Source organism: Geotrypetes seraphini, chromosome 10 (genome assembly GCF_902459505.1).
Source record: "Geotrypetes seraphini chromosome 10, aGeoSer1.1, whole genome shotgun sequence".
Classification (NCBI taxonomy): Eukaryota; Metazoa; Chordata; class Amphibia; order Gymnophiona; family Dermophiidae; genus Geotrypetes; species Geotrypetes seraphini.
The window spans coordinates 142,899,466-142,918,305 of record NC_047093.1 but is presented as its reverse complement, the minus strand read 5'-3'; the positions used below and the strand labels follow the sequence as shown (position 1 = coordinate 142,918,305).

The following is an 18,840-nucleotide window of genomic DNA, read 5'->3' as shown; positions in this document are numbered from 1 at the left end:
ATAAGCTTAGCAGCGGCACATTAATCCTGCATTAGCCAGTTAGCATGTGGTAAGTGTAACACGGTAGCTGCCTAAAGATTCTATGCTCACTCATCCCCCCCACAAAAAAATATTCAGCAATGCACGAAAACAGGCACAAAACTCTTTAACATGGATGCGCAGTAAACTGTTTCTGGGTCTTAACTGCACATTAAGTGTTTCACACACTTTAGTAAAAGGCCCCTAATTAAATTTATTTTTTTATTTGGATTTATAAACCACCTTTTTGAAAAACTTTTAACAGCAAACTTTACTAAGTATTAAAAGTCTGCAAATGATGATGAAAAATAGCATACGGTGACTGAGACTAAAAAGTTATGGGCGAACTATTCCAAATTAAAGATGCTTGCTATAAGAAAGAACTAACGACTTTCTACACTGTAAGAAACTGCTTTATATGAAAAATTGGTTAGGACAGCAACGAGGCAGGAAATTCATTATCTCAAGTCACAGGCTAACTGGTTGCCCCCAGCAATAGTTACTATGCACTGTACCTGCAGAGGGCGCCAAGGACATGCTCATGGAAGGAGCTGTGCTCTGTGCGAAGCAAGGCCACCAACTGCTGCACCATTCCCATGGCGCACAGAGTATCTGGGGAGCAAAAGAGCGAGAGAGAGAGAGGGAGGGGAGAGGGAAAGAGCATCAGCAAGTGTGGCTCATTTAAAAGCAAAGTTTCAAAACATAGGCATGGAGGTAAAACTCAAACAACACAAAACCACCACTCTCCACTGACAAAATCACTGAGCACCCAGTAAAGACGAAAGAAAAAGCCTCAGGTGAGCTATGTGGCTTGAGCTCTACCTTAATCACAGCATCATCGGCATAAAAAACTTTCATCAAATCAGCAAATAATGCAAAAGAGGGGTGAAAATGCACAAAAATATTTATAGTTCAACACTGGGCCCTTCTCATTACAGCCAACATTTTGTGTGTGTGTGGGGGGGGGGGGGAGACCACTTCTCCGTGTTTATTGGACATATAGTTCCGTGCTTCTACCTTCTCCCCTCTTTTGCGGTATTTGCTTATTTGTCAAAAAAGTATTTCATACCGATGATGCTGTGATTAAGGTAGAGCTCAAGCCACATAGCTCACCTGAGACCCGAGGCCTTTTCTTTCGTCTTTACTGGGTGCTCCGTGATTTTGTTAAAGTGGAGATTGGTTGTTTCTGTTATTTCAATTAACAAAGCAGCACAAGTCAGCCTTGTGAACTACTGGAAGATTGGCAACAAGTGTCAACGTTATCAGAAGTAACTATGGGTTCATGTTTTCAATTTGATTTATGCCAGGGGTGCCCACACTTTTTGGGCTTGCGAGCTACTTTTAAAATGACCAAGTCAAAATGATCTACCAACAATAAAAATGCTAAACATATATATTTTTATTTATTTATATATATATATATATATATACACACACCGAGTGTACTTTGTATTTATGTTCAAATATTTTTTTATTATACAGCCCCCCTCCCCTGAAGGCCTGACCCCCCCCTGACGGTCTGCACATTCCCCCTCAAAGGTTGACTCCCCCCCTGAAGGCCTGCACTACCCCTTGAAGAACTGCACCCCCCCCCCCGAAGGCCTACCCTCCCCACATCCATTTACCTAATTCCAGCAGAGAGCAGTCTGCAGAGAGGATCGCTGGTACTTTAGCGATCCTTGCAGATTGCCATAGGCCTCAGGAGCTGTCTTCCCTCTGCCCCAAGCCTGTCTCTGACTTAGAGGAGGAGCAGGACCACGGCAGAGGGAAGACAGCTCCTGAGGCCTATGGCAACCTGTAAGAATTGCTAAAGTACCACCTGCCACCGGCCGTCTCCCATTCGTCCCCTTTGGAGATCCCCACAGGAATAAGGAAGTTAAATTAATAGAATACTTAGGCACAGAAAAACAAAGAAATACCTCCAACAACTGCCCCATAAGAACTGCCTGTCACAATGCTCATTAGTTGAACTGAATAAAAGACAAGTGGATTTAGAAGGGGGACGATCCGCCCGGGTGCACGGCTTGGAGGGGTGCACAGCCGGCCAGGTCCGGGTCATCCTGCCTTTCTTTTCCCCCGGTCCGCGCTTGGGGCTCGCGCCTGCCTGGTCCCGCACCGACGCTCGAATGGTGCCGTCAATTCCCGCGAGTCTCGCGATAACCAACAGCACCATTTGGGTGGCGGGTGCGAGCCCCGTGCGCAGACGGGTGGAAAGGAAGGGCAGGAGGACCCGGACGGCTGTGCATCCCTCCAAGCCGTGCACCCGGGGCGGGGGCGGACCGCCCCACCTCGGTACGCCACTGATTGGGAGGCCGATTTTGGGGTTTTTAAAATTGTATATCGGGCAGCATTAGGCCTCGCTCTTACCTCAATCATTACAGGCGCTTCTATTTCTTGTGATGCGCTGAGCTCCGTCCCCCACCGACCTTCACCCCGCCCTTCCAGCACTCTGATTGGCCAGCGTTCTTTAAGAGGCGGGCCAGTCAGGAGGGGAAAAAAAGAGAAGGGAAGAAAGGAACCTGCTGTGCGATTGACTGGGGTCGCCTGAGCGAACGACCTGTCGATCGCGATAGACGCGTTGGGCACCCCTGATTTATGCAGTATTGAGAATTTAGAAATAACATGGCAATTTGCAATCAAGTAAAAAGAAAAAATCTGAACATAAAAATACACAACATTCAACTGGGAACATAATGTAAAAACACACTCTAGGTGGGGATTAAACACTACACAGAAATCCTGCTAATAATAAAAGGAAACCAAAAACAAAAAAGGGGAGGGTCAACTACTAACCGCTAGCTGCTGGCATCAACATATAAAAAAGGAGATAGAGCAGCTTTTAAACTAAAGGGGGGGGGAGGAAGGACAACAGTTGCTCAAAAGAGCATGATTCAGAAAAATGGGTCTTTAAAAGATATAAACATAAAAGGGAAGACGGAGCATCCTGATAGCGAGATTGCAATACAGTGCAGGCTGATTTTATAGACTGCAAATTATCCATGCCAACTGCTGAGCAAATTGTAAAGAGATATGACAAACATTGTTTGAAATGTCTGTATGCAAATGCCAGAAGCCTATGAATCAAGATGGGAGAATTAGACTATATTGCACAAAATGAAAAGATAAGATATAATAGACATCTCTGAAATCTGATGGAAGGAAGATAACCAATGGGACATTGTCATTCATACCAGGGTTATATTATAGTAATAGGGTGGATTGAATTGAGAAGGTGTTGCGTTTTATGCTAAGGACAGCCTTGAATCGAATGGACTGAAAATTCTACAGGACCATAAACACATCTTGGAATCCCTATGGATAGAAATTCCATGTGTAAGGGGGGAAAGGATAGTTTCGATTGATATGATCTTCATCTGGGGAACCTTCATAAACTGTGCCTTCCTTTCTTTTTCTGGTACCCCGCGGGGGAAGGAAAGGAAGTTTAAGAAGGTTCCTCAGATGAGGATTGTATCGATTGAAATGACTTTATTGGACAACGTGTGACGCTTACAGACGTCCAAAATGTCGGGAAATTTTAAATCTAGCCAGCGCTGGAGTCCTACGGGCCTGCTATGATAAGTGCCAGTGCTTTAAAAGTAACATTTTCACAAGGTTGTTGTTTTTGGGTTGAATGATAGTGTGCTTTCAACATAACTCTTTTTGAAATAATAAAACACTATAACTGATTTAAGTTTATATATTATCTTCCCCTGTAGGTGGATGGAGGAATTGGTCAGATGATTAGAACCTGCTTGGCAGGATGGGGATCTGGAATGGCTTTGAGTCATAAGAAATCCTATGATCTGATCCATGATCTACTATGATGCCCTCTTCCTCCTTTTGATTAGTAAGAGAGCATCTTTGCTGATACATTAATAGATACTAATATCTATTTTGAGTCAGAAATTTTTACCCCTCACCCCCTTTTTTGGGGGGTTTAAGTCAATTAGCTTGTACATAATAAGCAGTTGCCCATTCCAAGTCCGAGCCCAATGTGAGATATAAGTCCAATACTGTAGGTATTACCTTTCCTGACAGGCCTCATAGTCTAAGCATCTGAGACAATGGAGGGTGAAGAGACCTGTTTGAGGTCACAAAGAACATCAGTGGGAAGTGAACCCTGGTTTTCTGCTTCTTCACTCACTAGAATATGGCATGGGACTTGATACACTGGAAAAGGGAAATGATATACTACCTTTCTGTGGTTAAAATCAAAGAGGTTTACATATTATTTGCAGGTACTTATTTTTTTACCTGGGGCAATGGAGGGCTGGTTTATTTTGTAATAATTTTTATTAGTAAAGCAGTCAATACAGAAAAACAGCAGATCCAAGGCGATCCAAGGCATGCAGCAAGAAGCAACAATACAATACAACCGTCTCAGGATGGTGTTAGAAATTACAACTTCTGGGCGTCAACAGGTACCAGTACAGAAAACCCCACAACCAAATGTGCACTGAGCCCACCCAAGACTCATTATGAGAATACTGAAGAAAAAAGGCAAATAAGAAAAACACCCCCCTCCTGGGATTTTACTCGGGCTGCTAGAACATTTTTAACTAGAATCTATAACTAATCCTTACTCAGGTATTCAACCATCCCATCTTGCTGCACCAACACAACCAAATGCCCTCTAAACACACCCCCATTCATACAACAAACATACTATATCCATACAACAAAGCATTCCGAAAAGGAAGGAAAGGGCCTCGAGGAGCACAATCAGGATGAGTCAGCAGGTATAGGCTCAGCCTGCGGTGCCTGAACTGCCCTCCACAGAGAGACATAAATCAATTTATCACGGCACTGGGTAGAATGGAAGGTCTGCATTTCAAAGGCGGCAATTGCAGCCACTGAGTAAAGGAGGCCGGAGTCTTCGCCACCCAGGGGCAATGGAGGGTTAAGTAATGTAATTTAATGTAATTTATTTCTTATATACCGCTAAACTCCGTTAGGATTCTAAGCGGTTTACAGAAAATAGATAATAGGGTGCATTAAAATTATAAGTAAGATAGGTTTACAGAGAAATATACATTAAAGGATACAATAAAAATAAGATAAATAAATAAAGAATAGGTACTTTGAAATTCCCTAAGCGGTTTACAGAAAATAGACAATAGGGTGCATTAAAATTATAAGTAAAATAGGTACTTAACCCTTTCAGGACCATAAGGATTGTAGGCCAATTTTTGTGGTTTTGACGACATTTTTATGGTAAAAAGGGCTTGCAGATGCCAAAAAATTGATTTTTTTTTGTGAAATATTATTTTTATTTAAAAAATCACACTTCTGGCTTATGGACAGTGTGGCAAGTGAATCTTCTCGTCAATCTGGCAACGACGCTAATGAATGAATGTCGGAACCAGTTTGTTTACATAAAGGCAGTATCATATGGAATCCGTACATATCAAATTTAGAACTGTAGACTATCCCAATCAAAATTTATAGGATTTTAAAGTTATGGGACAAATATGTCCCTTGGTCCTGAAAGGGTTAAGTGACTTGCCACGGTTGCAAGGAGCTGCAGTGGGAGTCAAACCCAGCTCCCCAAGATCTCAGGCACCTTACCTAACCACCAGGCTACTCAGCCACTAATATTCTTCCAGTAGCTGAATGATGGAGGGCAGTCAAAACAACATGAAGGTTTACTGATGGGGCCCAGAGATATAGATTGTGGACAAAGAGTTGCTTGTGTGACCCCCCCAGCCCCACCAAAAAGAGCTCTATAGCCAAACACAACCATATGCACGTCCTTTTCTCTCTTCCACCCTTCAACTGTTGCCCCCTGGTCCCTCCCTGTTACCTTTGTGCTCAGGGTGGCTGAGAAGCAGGTTCTGCAAGAGGAAGGCCGATTTGACCTTCAGCTTCATCACATCGCTCTGCATGGCCCGCATGAGTACAGAGAAGCCATCCTCCTTCAGGAACTCAAGCAAGCCAATCTCCTGCTCCCGTACCAGACCTAAAGGCAAAGAAACAAGAAAGAGCGACCAAGCTGCAGAAACCAGCAGTACCATATGACAATAGTAAGACCCAGGCTGGGTGTGAGCCAAGTATCCCAGCTGTGACTGAGGTCTCTGTACTAGGCCTTTTCGCCCCAGTGACACCCCCTCGGGCGCTTCACTCACAGGAGGTTGCAAACAAGGCCTTCACTCTGACAGTCTCATTATGGTCCCGGTCCAACAGCCTCAGCAGTGTTCCCATGGCACCCAGGGCCAGGGCATGCTCCTGCACAAAGGGCACATTCTGGCTGCAGACGCCAACCAAGTGCGCTGCCCTCCACCGCAGCTCCGCCTCCGGCCGCTCCAGGTAGCGCTCCAGCAGCAGGCGCATGCCGTCCAGTTTACAGAAGTCTGTAAAAGAAATTTGTAAGGGCAAGAGGCGTCAGACTGCTCTTCAGCCTAAATATCTCCTCTCACCCCATTTGCTTACTTACCTGCAGCGTTGTCTATGTTCTCACAAAGGTCGGCTAGTAAGTCCAGGGCCTGCTCTCGCCTCTCTTCCTCTTCCTCATCTTCCACGCTGTCCCCAAGTTCCCCCTGCAAACACTGAAGGCACTCCTTAATCTGCTGCACTTCATCCACAGGTCCCGAGAAGGCATTTGCCAGAGCCTCCTGCAACCATTGCCGTCTCTGAGAAGTGAAAGTATGGGTGTGGCGAGGGAGGTGAAGAGAGGATAAAAAAAAAAAAAAGAGAGAGAAACACAGAAAAATGAAGGCAGATAAACCCATACAACCTATTTAGACTGCCTAACCATGCCATCTACTATCCCCTCCTCTCCCTTAAGAGATTCAATGATATTGCCTGTTGTTTGTTATCAAATGGGTATGATTCCAGTTTTTTTTCAGGGGTCTTTTTATAAAAAGTTGAATAGTATGTTGATTAAGTTTATTTGGCTGGGTAAAAGAGCAAGAATTGCCTTAGTGACCTTACAAAAGCCAATTGTGGAGGGTGGGATAAATTTTCCAAATTTTTATAGGTACCATCAATCCTATATTATGCGTCAAGGTATGTATTGGGTCCTCCCAGAACTCATGGAACAGCTACCAGATTGGTTATATTTGGAATGGCAACTCATGTTTCCCATTAGACTTCGTCATCTTCTTAGTTATCAAAATGCCTAGAATTCGGAAAAACAATAGAATATTAATGGACACATGGAAAACTTTACGATTTATTAATAATTTAACACCTCTTCCAATTCAAAAATCTAAATATCAAAATATATGGCTAAACCTCAGGATCCAAATAGGCGGTTTTAAGATTGTCTGGAAGGATTGGATTAAAGCAGGTATACGAACCTTAAATGATGTTATATCTAATGGCAAACTGTTCAAAAAGGTTATTATAATAAATTTAAGGATGTGTGGGGACCTTTATTAAATTATAGTAATGAATAAGTTACACTTTTCCCAATCTTAATACACATGTGGATTTGGGGGGGGGGATTTCTTGTTTTTCCATTAAGAATATATAGATGATTGTCGTAAGATATTATTTTCATGTGGTATATATTAGTTGTATATGAATTTGGGAGGGGGAGGGGGTGGGGGTTAAATCTTCTTGGTGTATGATATTGAAAATTTTTCAAGTGATGTTGTATTATATTTGGTTGATATTTACTGTACACTTGATGTAAGTTTAAAAATGAATAAACAAATTAAAAAAAAAAAAAAGAGATTCAATGTACTTGCACCAAGCTTTCTTAAATTCAGGTATGCTTTTATCTCAACCACCTCCACCAGGAGGCTGTTCCAAGCATTCACCACTGTTTCCATGAAAACGTATTTTCTGAGGTTACTTCTGATTCTATTCCCTTTCACCTTCATCCTATAATGAAGACCACTGTTCCCATACACCTTATGACGAAGACCACCGACATTTTAGTAGCCTTCCTCTGGACCAACTCCATCCTGTATATTTTTTTGAAGATGTGGTCTCCAGAATTGTATACAATATACTAAATGAGGGACATCAATACCTTTTTTTCCTACAGGCCATTCCTCTCCCTATACAACCTAGCATCCTTTTAACTTTTGCTATTGCCTTTTCAACCTGGTTGACCACCTTAAGATCATCATGTATTACCACACCCAAGTCCTGCTCCTCTTTTTTTTCACCCCCCTAAACTGTGTCGTTCCCTTGGGTTTTTGCAGCCCAAATGCATGACCTTGCATTTCTTAGCATTAAACATGACAAATTTCAGGCCACTCCTCAAGCTTTGCTAGGTCCTTCCTCATGTTATCCACATCATCAGGGGTGTCCTACCCTATAGCAAAATTTGATGTCATCTGCAAAGAGGCAAATCTTACTATCAGCCCTTCAGCAATATCGCTTACAAATATATTATTAGAAACATAGAAAAAGGAAGGCAAATAAAGACCATTTGACTTATCTAGTCTGCCTAACTAGACTACCGTATTTTCACGTAGATAACGCGCACCCGTGTAAAACGCGCACACGGGTATAGCGCGCGAAAAACACGAATCTATGTACAGAAATTTTTATATACCGCGCACACCCGTATACCGCGCATGCTGCCCGACTCTCCCGTCGCCCGACTCTCCTTTCGCCCGCCCCGACTCTCCTCTGGCCACCCCGACTCTCCTTTCGCCCGCCCCGACTCTCCTCCCCCCCTTGAAATCCTGTCCCCACCCTGAAAGCCTGATGCCCCCCCCGACGCCTGATTCACCCCCCCCCCCGCAGGACCGCTCGCACCCCCACCCCGAAGGACCGCTCGCACGCACTCCCACCCGCACCCGCACCCCCACCCTGAAGGACCGCTCGCACCCCCACAGCCTCCCGACCCCCCCCATCATATAGAAGCTCCTACCGGTGTCCTGCTGCTTCCTCTTGGCGGTCCCGACTCCCCGACACGATCGGGGCAAGAGGGAGCTCAAGCCCTCTTGCCCCCCCGACACGATCGGGGCAAAAGGGAGCCCAAGCCCTCTTGCCCCGCCGACTCCCCAACTCCCCGACAATATCGGGCCAGGAGGGAGCCCAAGTCCTCCTGGCCCTGGCGACCCCCCCCCCGCTAGTTGTTCGGGCCAGGAGGGAGCCCAAGTCCTCCTGGCCCTGGCGACCCCCCCCCCGCTAGTTGTTCGGGCCAGGAGGGAGCCCAAACCTTCCTGGCCACGGCGACCCCCTACCCCCTCCCCACAATGACCGCCTCCCCCCCCAAAGAACCTCCGACCGCCCCCCTAGCCAACCCGCGACCCCCCTGGCCGACCCTCACGACACCCCCACCCCCCTTCCCCATACCTTTGCGTAGTTGGCCGGAGAGACGGGAGTCAAACTCGCCTGTCCAGCAGGCAGCCAACAACGGAATGAGGCCGGATTGGCCCATCCGTCCCAAAGCTCCGCCTACTGGTGGTGCCTAAGGCGCCTGGGCCAATCAGAATAGGCTCAGGAGCCTTAGGTCCCTCCTGGGGGCGGGGCCTTGGGCACATGGTCGGGTTGGGCCCATGTGCCTCAGGCCCCGCCCCCAGGTGGGACCTAAGGCTCCCGGGCCTATTCTGATTGGCCCAGGCGCCTTAGGCCCCACCAGTAGGGACAGATGGGCCAATCCGGCCTCATTCCGTCGTTGGCTGCCTGCCGGACAGGCGAGTTTGACTCCCGTCTGTCCGGCCAACTACACAAAGGTACGGGGAAGGGGGGTAGGGGTGTCGTGGGGGTCGGCCAGGGGGGTCATGGGTCGGCTGGGGGGGCGGTCGGAGGTTCTTGGGGGGGGCGGGCGTTGGGGGGAGGGGGGTTTGCGTCGAGGGCAGGAGGGCCTGGTATCCCTCCTGCCCGTAATGTAGTGCGGGGTGGGGGTAGGGGGTCGCCGTGGCCAGGAGGGTTTGGGCTCCCTCCTGGCCCGAACAACTAGCGGGGGGGGGGGGGGTCGCCAAGGCCAGGAGGACTTGGACTCCCTCCTGGCCCGAACAACTAGCGGGGGGGGGGGGGTCGCCAGGGCCAGGAGGACTTGGGCTCCCTCCTGGCCCGATATTATCGGGGAGTTGGGGAGTCGGCAGGGCAAGAGGGCTTGGGCTCCCTTTTGCCCCGATCGTGTCGGGGGTGCCGCGGTTGGCTGGGGCAAGAGGGCTTGAGCTCCCTCTTGCCCCGATCGTGTCGGGTGTCGGGACCGCCAAGAGGAAGTAGCAGGACACCGGTAGGAGCTTCTACATGATGGGGGGGGGGGGGTCGGGAGGCTGTGGGGGTGCGAGCGGTCCTTCAGGGTGGGGGGGCGGGTGGGAGTGCGTGCGAGCGGTCCTTCGGGGTGGGGGTGCGAGCGGTCCTGCAAGGGGGGGTGAATCGGACATCGGGGGGGGGAACTATGTAAAATAAATTTTGTATAACGCGCAAGGGTATGCGCGGTACGTAAAAACCACGTATAACGCGCGCGTTATATGTGAGAAAATCCGGTAGTTACGCCATATGGTCTTTCAGCACAAAGATCATCCAAAACAGAGAAGAGAAGGAATCTCTGCAGACTCAACCTCACCACTCTAAGAATTCCTTAAAAATGCTGTGTATCCTAAATGGCTATTTGCCCAAAATGTGATTCTCAGAACCACCAAGCCCTCCCTTCCCAGCATACAACTCTGGCTTTATGGGATCACACATTTGACATTATGTTTAGAATCAGAGGCCTTTACTATGGCAAAGTTCCTGCTGATCTCGCACCTATTTAAAAAAAAAAACCAAACAAAAAACAAAACCCTGTATTCCCTCTTCAGCTATCTGTGCTATTTTCACGCTTTATGTGTATTAATATGACATCTGTCTGGGGCTGGGATGAAGAACTGCTTTTCAGCTGTCTGTGCTGTATTCAGATTTTACATTTATTAGTCCAGTATTATTCCTGAATTGAGATACCCCCTGTTTTGTTCCATGAAGCTCAGTAAGCCTCAGTGTGATGAGAGAGAAATAAAATTGATGGGGAAGTGGAACAGAACACCAAGATCTCACACATGCTGACAATCCGCTGGTGTAAAGAAACTGGGAAGTGATAGGTGAAGCCTGGGATGGGCACAGAGGATCCTCTGGTTTATAGTGCTGCAGCAGGAATTAAAAAAGGACCCTCAGGATCCTTCACTTTCTACACATTAAGCTGTCTGTGCTGTATTCAGATTTTACATTTATTAGTCCAGTATTATTCCTGAATTGAGATACCCCCTGTTTTGTTCCATGAAGCTCAGTAAGCCTCAGTGTGATGAGAGAGAAATAAAATTGATGGGGAAGTGGAACAGAACACCAAGATCTCACACATGCTGACAATCCGCTGGTGTAAAGAAACTGGGAAGTGATAGGTGAAGCCTGGGATGGGCACAGAGGATCCTCTGGTTTATAGTGCTGCAGCAGGAATTAAAAAAGGACCCTCAGGATCCTTCACTTTCTACACATTAAGTGCCGTCACTTTTTCTATAAGATTTCATAATGTGGGTATGGGGAGGTATGTTATGTGATTTAATGGGTTTATTCCTGATGAATGGGATGGATGGGGAAGGGGTCTTTTTTATATGCATTTGACAATAATTGTTAGAATGTCAAGTGATTTGTACGAATTATTTGATTGAATTTTGTACACTTGTTGCAAGAGTTAAAACTGAAGAATTAAAAAAAAAAAAAAAAAAGATTTCATAAATTAAAATGCTCCTCTATAAGGCACGTCGGTAACAGTGTAAGATCTCAAATTTATCTTTACTAAGAAAAACTGCTGGGCTCAAGGGACGCCTGCTCCCTTTCCGCCTGTCTTTGCTAACATGACAGATCAGAGATGCTGGGCTCATGTACCATTATAGCAGGCAGAAAATTCAGTCATTTCAGAATGAGGGTATGGGCAGGGAGGTTTAGATGCTCTCCTCACCTCTTGCGGCATGGGCTCGGCGGCACTGCCCTCACCCGACGCTGCTCCTGCCTCCACAGCCATGCGCAGGAGGCTCTGCAGATTGTGTGGCACCTGCCTGTTTCGCTCAGGTCCTCCGTCTGCCATCTTCTATGCTGCTGTCAATTAATGTCTTCTGCCTCCCTCTGCCAGTCAAGGGGACTTTGCAACATCAGCACATGAAATCTGGAAATGAGCAAAATAATGTTTATAGAAGGCGCTGCTGACACCCCTCCCAAGTTTCTTTCTTTCTTCCTTGGTTAGGATTTATTCTATATTAGGATTTTTGAAGGAGTTCACTCAGGGTGGTGCACAGCCAGAATAAGGCAAAAGGAGAAAATAGGTTCTTACCTGCTAATTTTCTTTCTGTTAGCCTGTAGACTGGTATAGTCCTTAAAAATGGGTTATATATCTCATTGCCACCAGCAGGTGGAGACTGAGAACAAACTTGTATATCAGGATAGCTTCCAGGATATCCAGTCTGTCAAATAGCCAAGCAGAACCTAGGAAAGCCTTCAACTGAAAACAGTAAACCACACTCCAAACAGGAGTGTAAAAACAACACACACTGGTAAACAACTGTTGGAACATGTGTAGAACTAAACCCTGGTATAGAAAATATCCCCACAGCTCACCAGCTAAGCCATAGCCACTGTTCTTAATGCTCCCCAGCCTTAGAAAAAATTCTAGAACCCGCAGAAAAAAACCCAAAATCTGCACGCGAGCAAAACAAAACCCCGCAATCACCGCACAAAGACAGACAGGGTGGGGGGACTATACCAGTCAACAGGCTAGCAGAAAGAAAATTAGCAGGTAAGAACCTAATTTCTCCTTCTGTATCGCTTGGTAGACTGGTATAGTCCTTACGAATGGGATGTACCAAAGCAGTACCCATTAAGGGTGGGACCCCCGAAGAGCCGACACCAGAACACATTCACCAAATACCGCATCCCGACACACTTAAACATCCACACGGTAATGTCTGACAAAGGAATGCAGAGAAGACCTGAGAATGCAGCCTTGCCTGACCCTGAGTGGAATGAGCCTTGAGAAATTCTAGAACAGACTTTTTCTTCAGAAGATCAGCGGAAGCAATAGTTTCCTTAATCCAGCGTGCAATAGTAGCCTTAGAAACGCCATCCACCTTATGAAGACTCGCGAGAAGGACAAACAGATGATCTGATTTCCTGATCTCCTGGGTCCTCTGCACATAAGAGTGAAGGACCCACTGACATCCAACTTGCGCAACTGTCTCTGCTCAGAAGAGCCCTCCCAGCTACCCAACCCCGGGAGAACCACAGCCTGATTGACAGGAAAAGGAGAAACTACCTTTGGCAGAAAAGAAAGAACAGGCCTCAAGAAAACCCGCTCCCTAGAAAACTCCAAAAAGAGAAAGCCTGCAGCTCAGAAACACATCTAGCTGAAGTAATGGCCACCAAGAAGACCGCTTTAAGAGTAAGGTCCTTCAAAGAGCAGTCGCCCAATGGTTCAAAAGGTGGGCGCACTAGAACAGACAGAACCAGATTCAGATCCCAAGATGGAACAGAGGGCCGCATGGGAGGCTTGAGCAATTTGGCCGCCCGCAAGAAGCGAATCACATCAGGAATGGCAGTCAATAATTTACGAAAGGCTGACAAGGCCGCAAGCTGAATCCAGAGAGAATACCAAGCCAGTCCCCTGTCCAGGCCATCTTGCAAGAACTCTAAAATGGCAGGCAAGAAGTGTAAGCACACCACTCCTCAAATATACGCCACACCCTCACATAAGCCTGAGAGGTAGAAAGCCTCTGGGACCCCAAGAGAATTGAGATCGCTTTATCTGAATACCTCTTCTTACCTAGGCGATCCCTTTCAAAAGCCAAGCCGTAAGACAAACGGGCCCGGATCAAACATTGGAATGGGACCCTGAGTCAGAAGGTCGTCCAAAAGAAGCAAAGGAAGAGGATCCGCCACCAGATGCCTCACCAGATCCACATACCACGGTCACCAGGGCCAATCCAGAGCCACCAGAACCACAAGGCTTGGATGTCAAATTATGCAGAGAAGAACTCATACAACAGCCCCTCCGTTGGCCATGGTTGAACCAGAGCATTCAGGTCCTCAGCCTGACCGTCTCTGCGACGACTGAAGAAGCGGTGTGTTTTGGCGTTGACACTTGTGGCCATCAGGTCCATGAGGGGTTGACTCCAAGACTGCACTATCAACTGAAAGGCCACGGGGCTTAGACACCACTCTCCGGGATTTAGCACATGACGACTGAAAAAGTTCACTTGAACCCCACCCAGACCATGAGCAGAGCCACCTCCGGTGCCACCCTGATTGACATAGGCTACGGCTGTGGCATTGTCCGAAAGACCCTGACTGATCTGCCCATCAGAAAGGGCTGGAAGGCTAACAACGCCAGACGGATGGCTTTGGTCTCTAAGACACTGAGCGACCAAGAAGCTTCCTCTGTGGACTAGGTGCCCTGAGCTGAGTGACCTAGACACTGAGCTCCCCAACCGAAAAGACTGGCATCCATGAGCAGCACCGTCCACTGTGACTGGTCCAGACTCGCCCCTTGAACAAGATGGGAGATCTGGAGCCTCCAACAAAGACTGCATTGAGCTAAGCCCAGAAGCAGAACAAGATGATACAGACTGTACCTCTGAGGCGACCACCTCCAAACAAGAGCATACTGAAGAGGGCGCATGTGGGCCCGAGACCACCTCACCACGTCAAGGGAAGCCGCCATCGACCCCAACACTTGGAGGAAATCCTGCGCCCGAAGACACCGGGATGCCATAAGCAGGTGAATCTGAGATTGCAATTTGCTTATCCGGGCCTCCGGAAGGAAGGTTTTCCCCAAGGAGGTGTCAAATAGCACTCCTAGATACTCCAGGCGATGAGACGGAGACAACCAGCTCTTGGAAAGGTTGACTACCCATCCCCGTGACTACAGAAACTCCACCACCCGAGCTGTGATCCGGGTGCTCTCCTGGAACGACTTTGCACAAATCAACCAGTCGTCCAGGTAGGGATGAACTAGAATGCTCTCTTTTCTCAATGCCGCCATGACAACCACCATCACCTTGGTGAACATCCGCAGAGCTGTGGCCAGACCAAAGGAAAGTCTGATAATGTTGCCCCTAGATTGCAAAGCGCAGGAAGTGATGATGGGAGGCCCAAACAGGAATGTGCAAATAGGCCTCCATCAGATCAAGAGAGGCCAGAAACCCCTCCGGCTGAACCACCAGAATTACAGACCGCAGAGTTCCATGCAGAAGGACGGCATGTGAAGAGCCCTGTTGACCTCTCTCAAATCCAGGATGGGCCGAAAGGTCCGTTCTTACTTTGGCACCACAAAAAAACAAATTGAGTACCAACCTGTGCCCCACTCCTGAGGGGGAACTGGAACCACCGCGTGGAGATCCAACAATCTTTGAAGGGTCTGGAGAAAGGCCTGCTGCTTCCACGCCACCTGTGAGGGAGAAACGAGAAAACGATCTGGCAAGGAACGGGTGAACTCCAGAGCACAGCCGCCCCGAAATCACCTCCAGAACCCACGGATCGAATGTGATGTCTGCCCACTTTGGATAAAAATCTCACATCCAAGTGTCCACCGGAATCAAAATGGGCGCCACCAAGGAGTAATTGGGCAGGACGGAAAGCAGGGGACCCGGCAAGGGCGCTACCCACACCCCAGCAGACCCCACAAAAGAACTGCATGCACTGGAAGAACCTGCCTCTAGAGAGCCCAGGAGACTGAAAAGAGGCGGCCCCTTGACCAGGGCGGAAGCGGCAGAAATCACACCCACGAGCAGCACCACCCCGAGCTAGCAGCCTAGGCCTATCCTCAGGCATATGAGGCACTTTAGAATCAGTTAAAGTCTGAACCAACTTGGCAAAGTCCTCACCAAACAAGAAAGACCCCATAAAGGGAAACTTTGTCAACTTAGCTTTGGACACTGTATGTGCTGACCAAGTACGAAGCCACAAAGTACGGAGTGCTGCCACTCCAAAAGCCAACGACTTGGCAGAAGCTCGTAAGAGGTCATACAAGGCATTTGAAAGATAAGAAACACCCAATTCAATCTTTGCCACTTCGCGCTTTAGCAATTCCCAATCCTCAGATTTACTGTCAAGCACATGCTCGGCCCAGCGAACACGCCTGAGCCACCAGCCCGTCACACATCACCGCCTGGACCCCCAGAGCTGTCACATCAAAACTCTGTTTAAGGAGGGCCTCCAATTTAAGCTCCTCAGGGTCCTTCAAGGCCGCACCGCCCTCAACAGGCACGGTATGCCTCTTAGAGATGGCCGAGACAACCACGTCCACCACAGGAAACTTCAGAGTGTCCCTATCCCCTTCAGGAATGGGATACAGGCGAGCCATAGAGCGCGCAAAACGAAAAGGAGCTTCCGGCACCTGCTACTGTGCGAGCATAATGTCTCAAATATCCTGATGCATAGGAAAAGAGTGGGAAGAAGAGCGGATCCCCTTAAGCAAGAGGTCCACCGTACGCAGGAGCTCCGACACGGTGCCCTCAAAGTGCAAAACTGAGGAGAACTGAAGAATTAACTTATGAAGCTGAAAAATGCACACCACAGATACATTCTCATCAGCAGGGAGGTGCTCGAACCCCTCACTGGCGGAATCCGGCCCCCCCAAGAGGATCCTGGAAATCTCTCCAAAGATCCAGGTTCTCATAAATACCATCGTGCTCCTCTGGGCAAAAATCCTCATCCCAAGAGACCCTCAGGTACTTGAATGAGAGAGGAGTAGAGGGCAAAAACGCCGCTGTATGAGGCCACACCGGGGAAGACGTCGAGGGCAAAATCCTCCTCGAGATCCCCGGAGTGGACACGGAACCTTCAGCCACCAGCACATAAGCTTACATAGTGCCAACATAAATTCCAGGGGGAAACTCCCGGCGGCCCCAAGGGCCCTGACATACTTTGCCCTGTATTTCCAGAACCTAAAGTAACAGAAATGAAGGAGGAGGTTCCTGCCGAAATTGGACCTGAAACCACCAAAATCGGAGTGCCTGTGACCTGTCGCATCTGAAAAGCCTGGGACTTTCCCGACGCTGAGGCCAAGAAACCAACCGACACGAAAAGGGAATCCCCAGCCACTCCGGCAGTAAGGGAATCCTTTTCACTTTGACCGTTGGCAGCTGGAGAACCCTCCGCGTGAGTTGTCGTGATCAGAAGCCAGCTCGAAAGGTACATGCGGCGGGGTGCCCTGGCCACCGGCAACTGCTGCCAATGAGACTCCCCCACTGCTCCGGCCTGCACTACGCTTGCACAGGCCGGCCGCCAGTACCTCGCCTCTGGAGCGCAATGAGCATTTTTTTCCCCTTTAAAAGTGCTCCTAGTGCTGAAAAACGCCCTAGCTGTAATAAAAGTGCTGGTTAGATGAGAAAAACAATATAAACGGCAGTTTTAAAGGGAATTGAGCCATTTAGACTGGCACACCTCAGGATTTTCTTTTTTTTTTCACTTATTCAGAACAGACTCCAGAGCTCTTAAAGCTGGAAGACTGACCAACCAGGGGGCCAGGCTGCCAGCTACAAAAATGTGGGGAGGTGGAGGGAGGGACCCAGCACGAGACCCGCCGAGTTTAACACCCCCGAGGTCGGACAGATCCTTAAACAGGACCCGTCCAAGCTCTATCCGGCACCAAAGGGGAACCCAGGAGTCCAAAACAAAATTCCAACAGTACTAAGAGATGAGCCAAATTAGTCTTACCACCTGCTAATGGAAACTGAGGAAGACTGGATTGCAAGAGGGGAAGCAATCCTGATATACAAGTTTGTTCTCTGTCTCCACCTGCTGGTAGCAGTGAGGTATATAACCTATTGGTAAGGAGTATACCAGTCTTACCAGGCACTACAGAATATCGAGATCACAATACAAGACAGTGGAGCTTTCAATGCAGTAATTAAAAGTGTGTGTGTGTGGGGTGGGGGGGTCAGTCTCGACTCCCACCCCTCTCCCCTCTTAGGAACCAACGAGCCCATCCCCGCTTGCTGCCCTCGTAAACCGCGCGCCTTCCCCACAGGCACCTGAGCAGAACGGTGACCCTGGCGGCGAGGCATCGGCTGGGAACCGGCGGGAGGCTCGCGGGGCGTTTACAGGCACTCCCCAGCCCGGCCGGCGGCCATCTTGGCCGGAAGTGACGTCGCCGCGGGGCGGAAAGAGAGAGAGACATGTCGCGAGTGCTGTGCGGCGGCGGCAGCTCTGGCCGCTCCCTGCTGGCGGGAGGTGGACGGTGTCGTCCTCGGGGGGAGGGGAGGGGAGGGCGCCGTCAGATTTTAAAAGGGAAGTCCCTGTGGGGAAGGGGGAAGTGATCGCTGCGCCACAAAGACAGCTTCCTGGGTGTCATGGGGAGGGGCCGCTGCACTAGATAGTGTCCTGGTTGGGAAGGGGAGGGGCTTCTGCACTACATAGTGGTATGGGGAGGGGCCGCTGCACTAGACAGTGTCCTGGTTGGGAAGGGGAGGGGCTTCTGCACTACATAGTGTCATGGGGAGGGGCCGCTGCACTAGACAGTGTCCTGGGAGGGAAGGGGAGGGGCTTCTGCACTACATAGTGTCATGGGGAGGGGCCGCTGCACTAAACAGTGTCCTGGGAGGGAAGGGGAGGGGCTTCTGCACTACATAGTGTCATGGAGAGGGACTGCTGCACTAGACAGTGTCCTGGGAGGGAATGGGAGAGGCTTCTGCACTACATAGTGTCATGGGGAGGGGCCGCTGCACTAGACAGTGTCATGGGAGGGAAGTGGAGGGGCTTCTGCACTACATAGTGTCATGGGGAGGGGCCGCTGCACTAGATAGTGTCCTGGGAGGGAAGGGGAGGGGCTTCTGCACTACATAGTGTCATGGGGAGGGGCCGCTGCACTAGATAGTGTCCTGGGAGGGAAGGGGAGGGGCTTCTGCACTACATAGTGGTATGGGGAGGGGCCGCTGCACTAGACAG

The 18,840-nt window shown here is 48.9% G+C and overlaps 1 protein-coding gene across 1 annotated transcript in view; it reads right to left on the bottom strand.

The window, feature by feature from the left end:
• HSPBP1 (HSPA (Hsp70) binding protein 1) overlaps positions 1 to 18,084 on the bottom strand; it is a 28,466-nt gene extending 10,382 nt beyond the window's left edge. The window contains exons 1-6 of the mRNA XM_033961237.1: positions 17,928 to 18,084; positions 11,864 to 12,067; positions 6,452 to 6,647; positions 6,144 to 6,368; positions 5,822 to 5,977; positions 534 to 630 (exon numbers count right to left, since the gene is read on the bottom strand). Coding sequence (XP_033817128.1) covers positions 534 to 630; positions 5,822 to 5,977; positions 6,144 to 6,368; positions 6,452 to 6,647; positions 11,864 to 11,989 — 800 coding nt within the window. The 5' untranslated portion in view covers positions 11,990 to 12,067; positions 17,928 to 18,084. The remainder of the gene's footprint in view (positions 1 to 533; positions 631 to 5,821; positions 5,978 to 6,143; positions 6,369 to 6,451; positions 6,648 to 11,863; positions 12,068 to 17,927) is intronic.
• Positions 18,085 to 18,840: the final 756 nt, after the last annotated feature.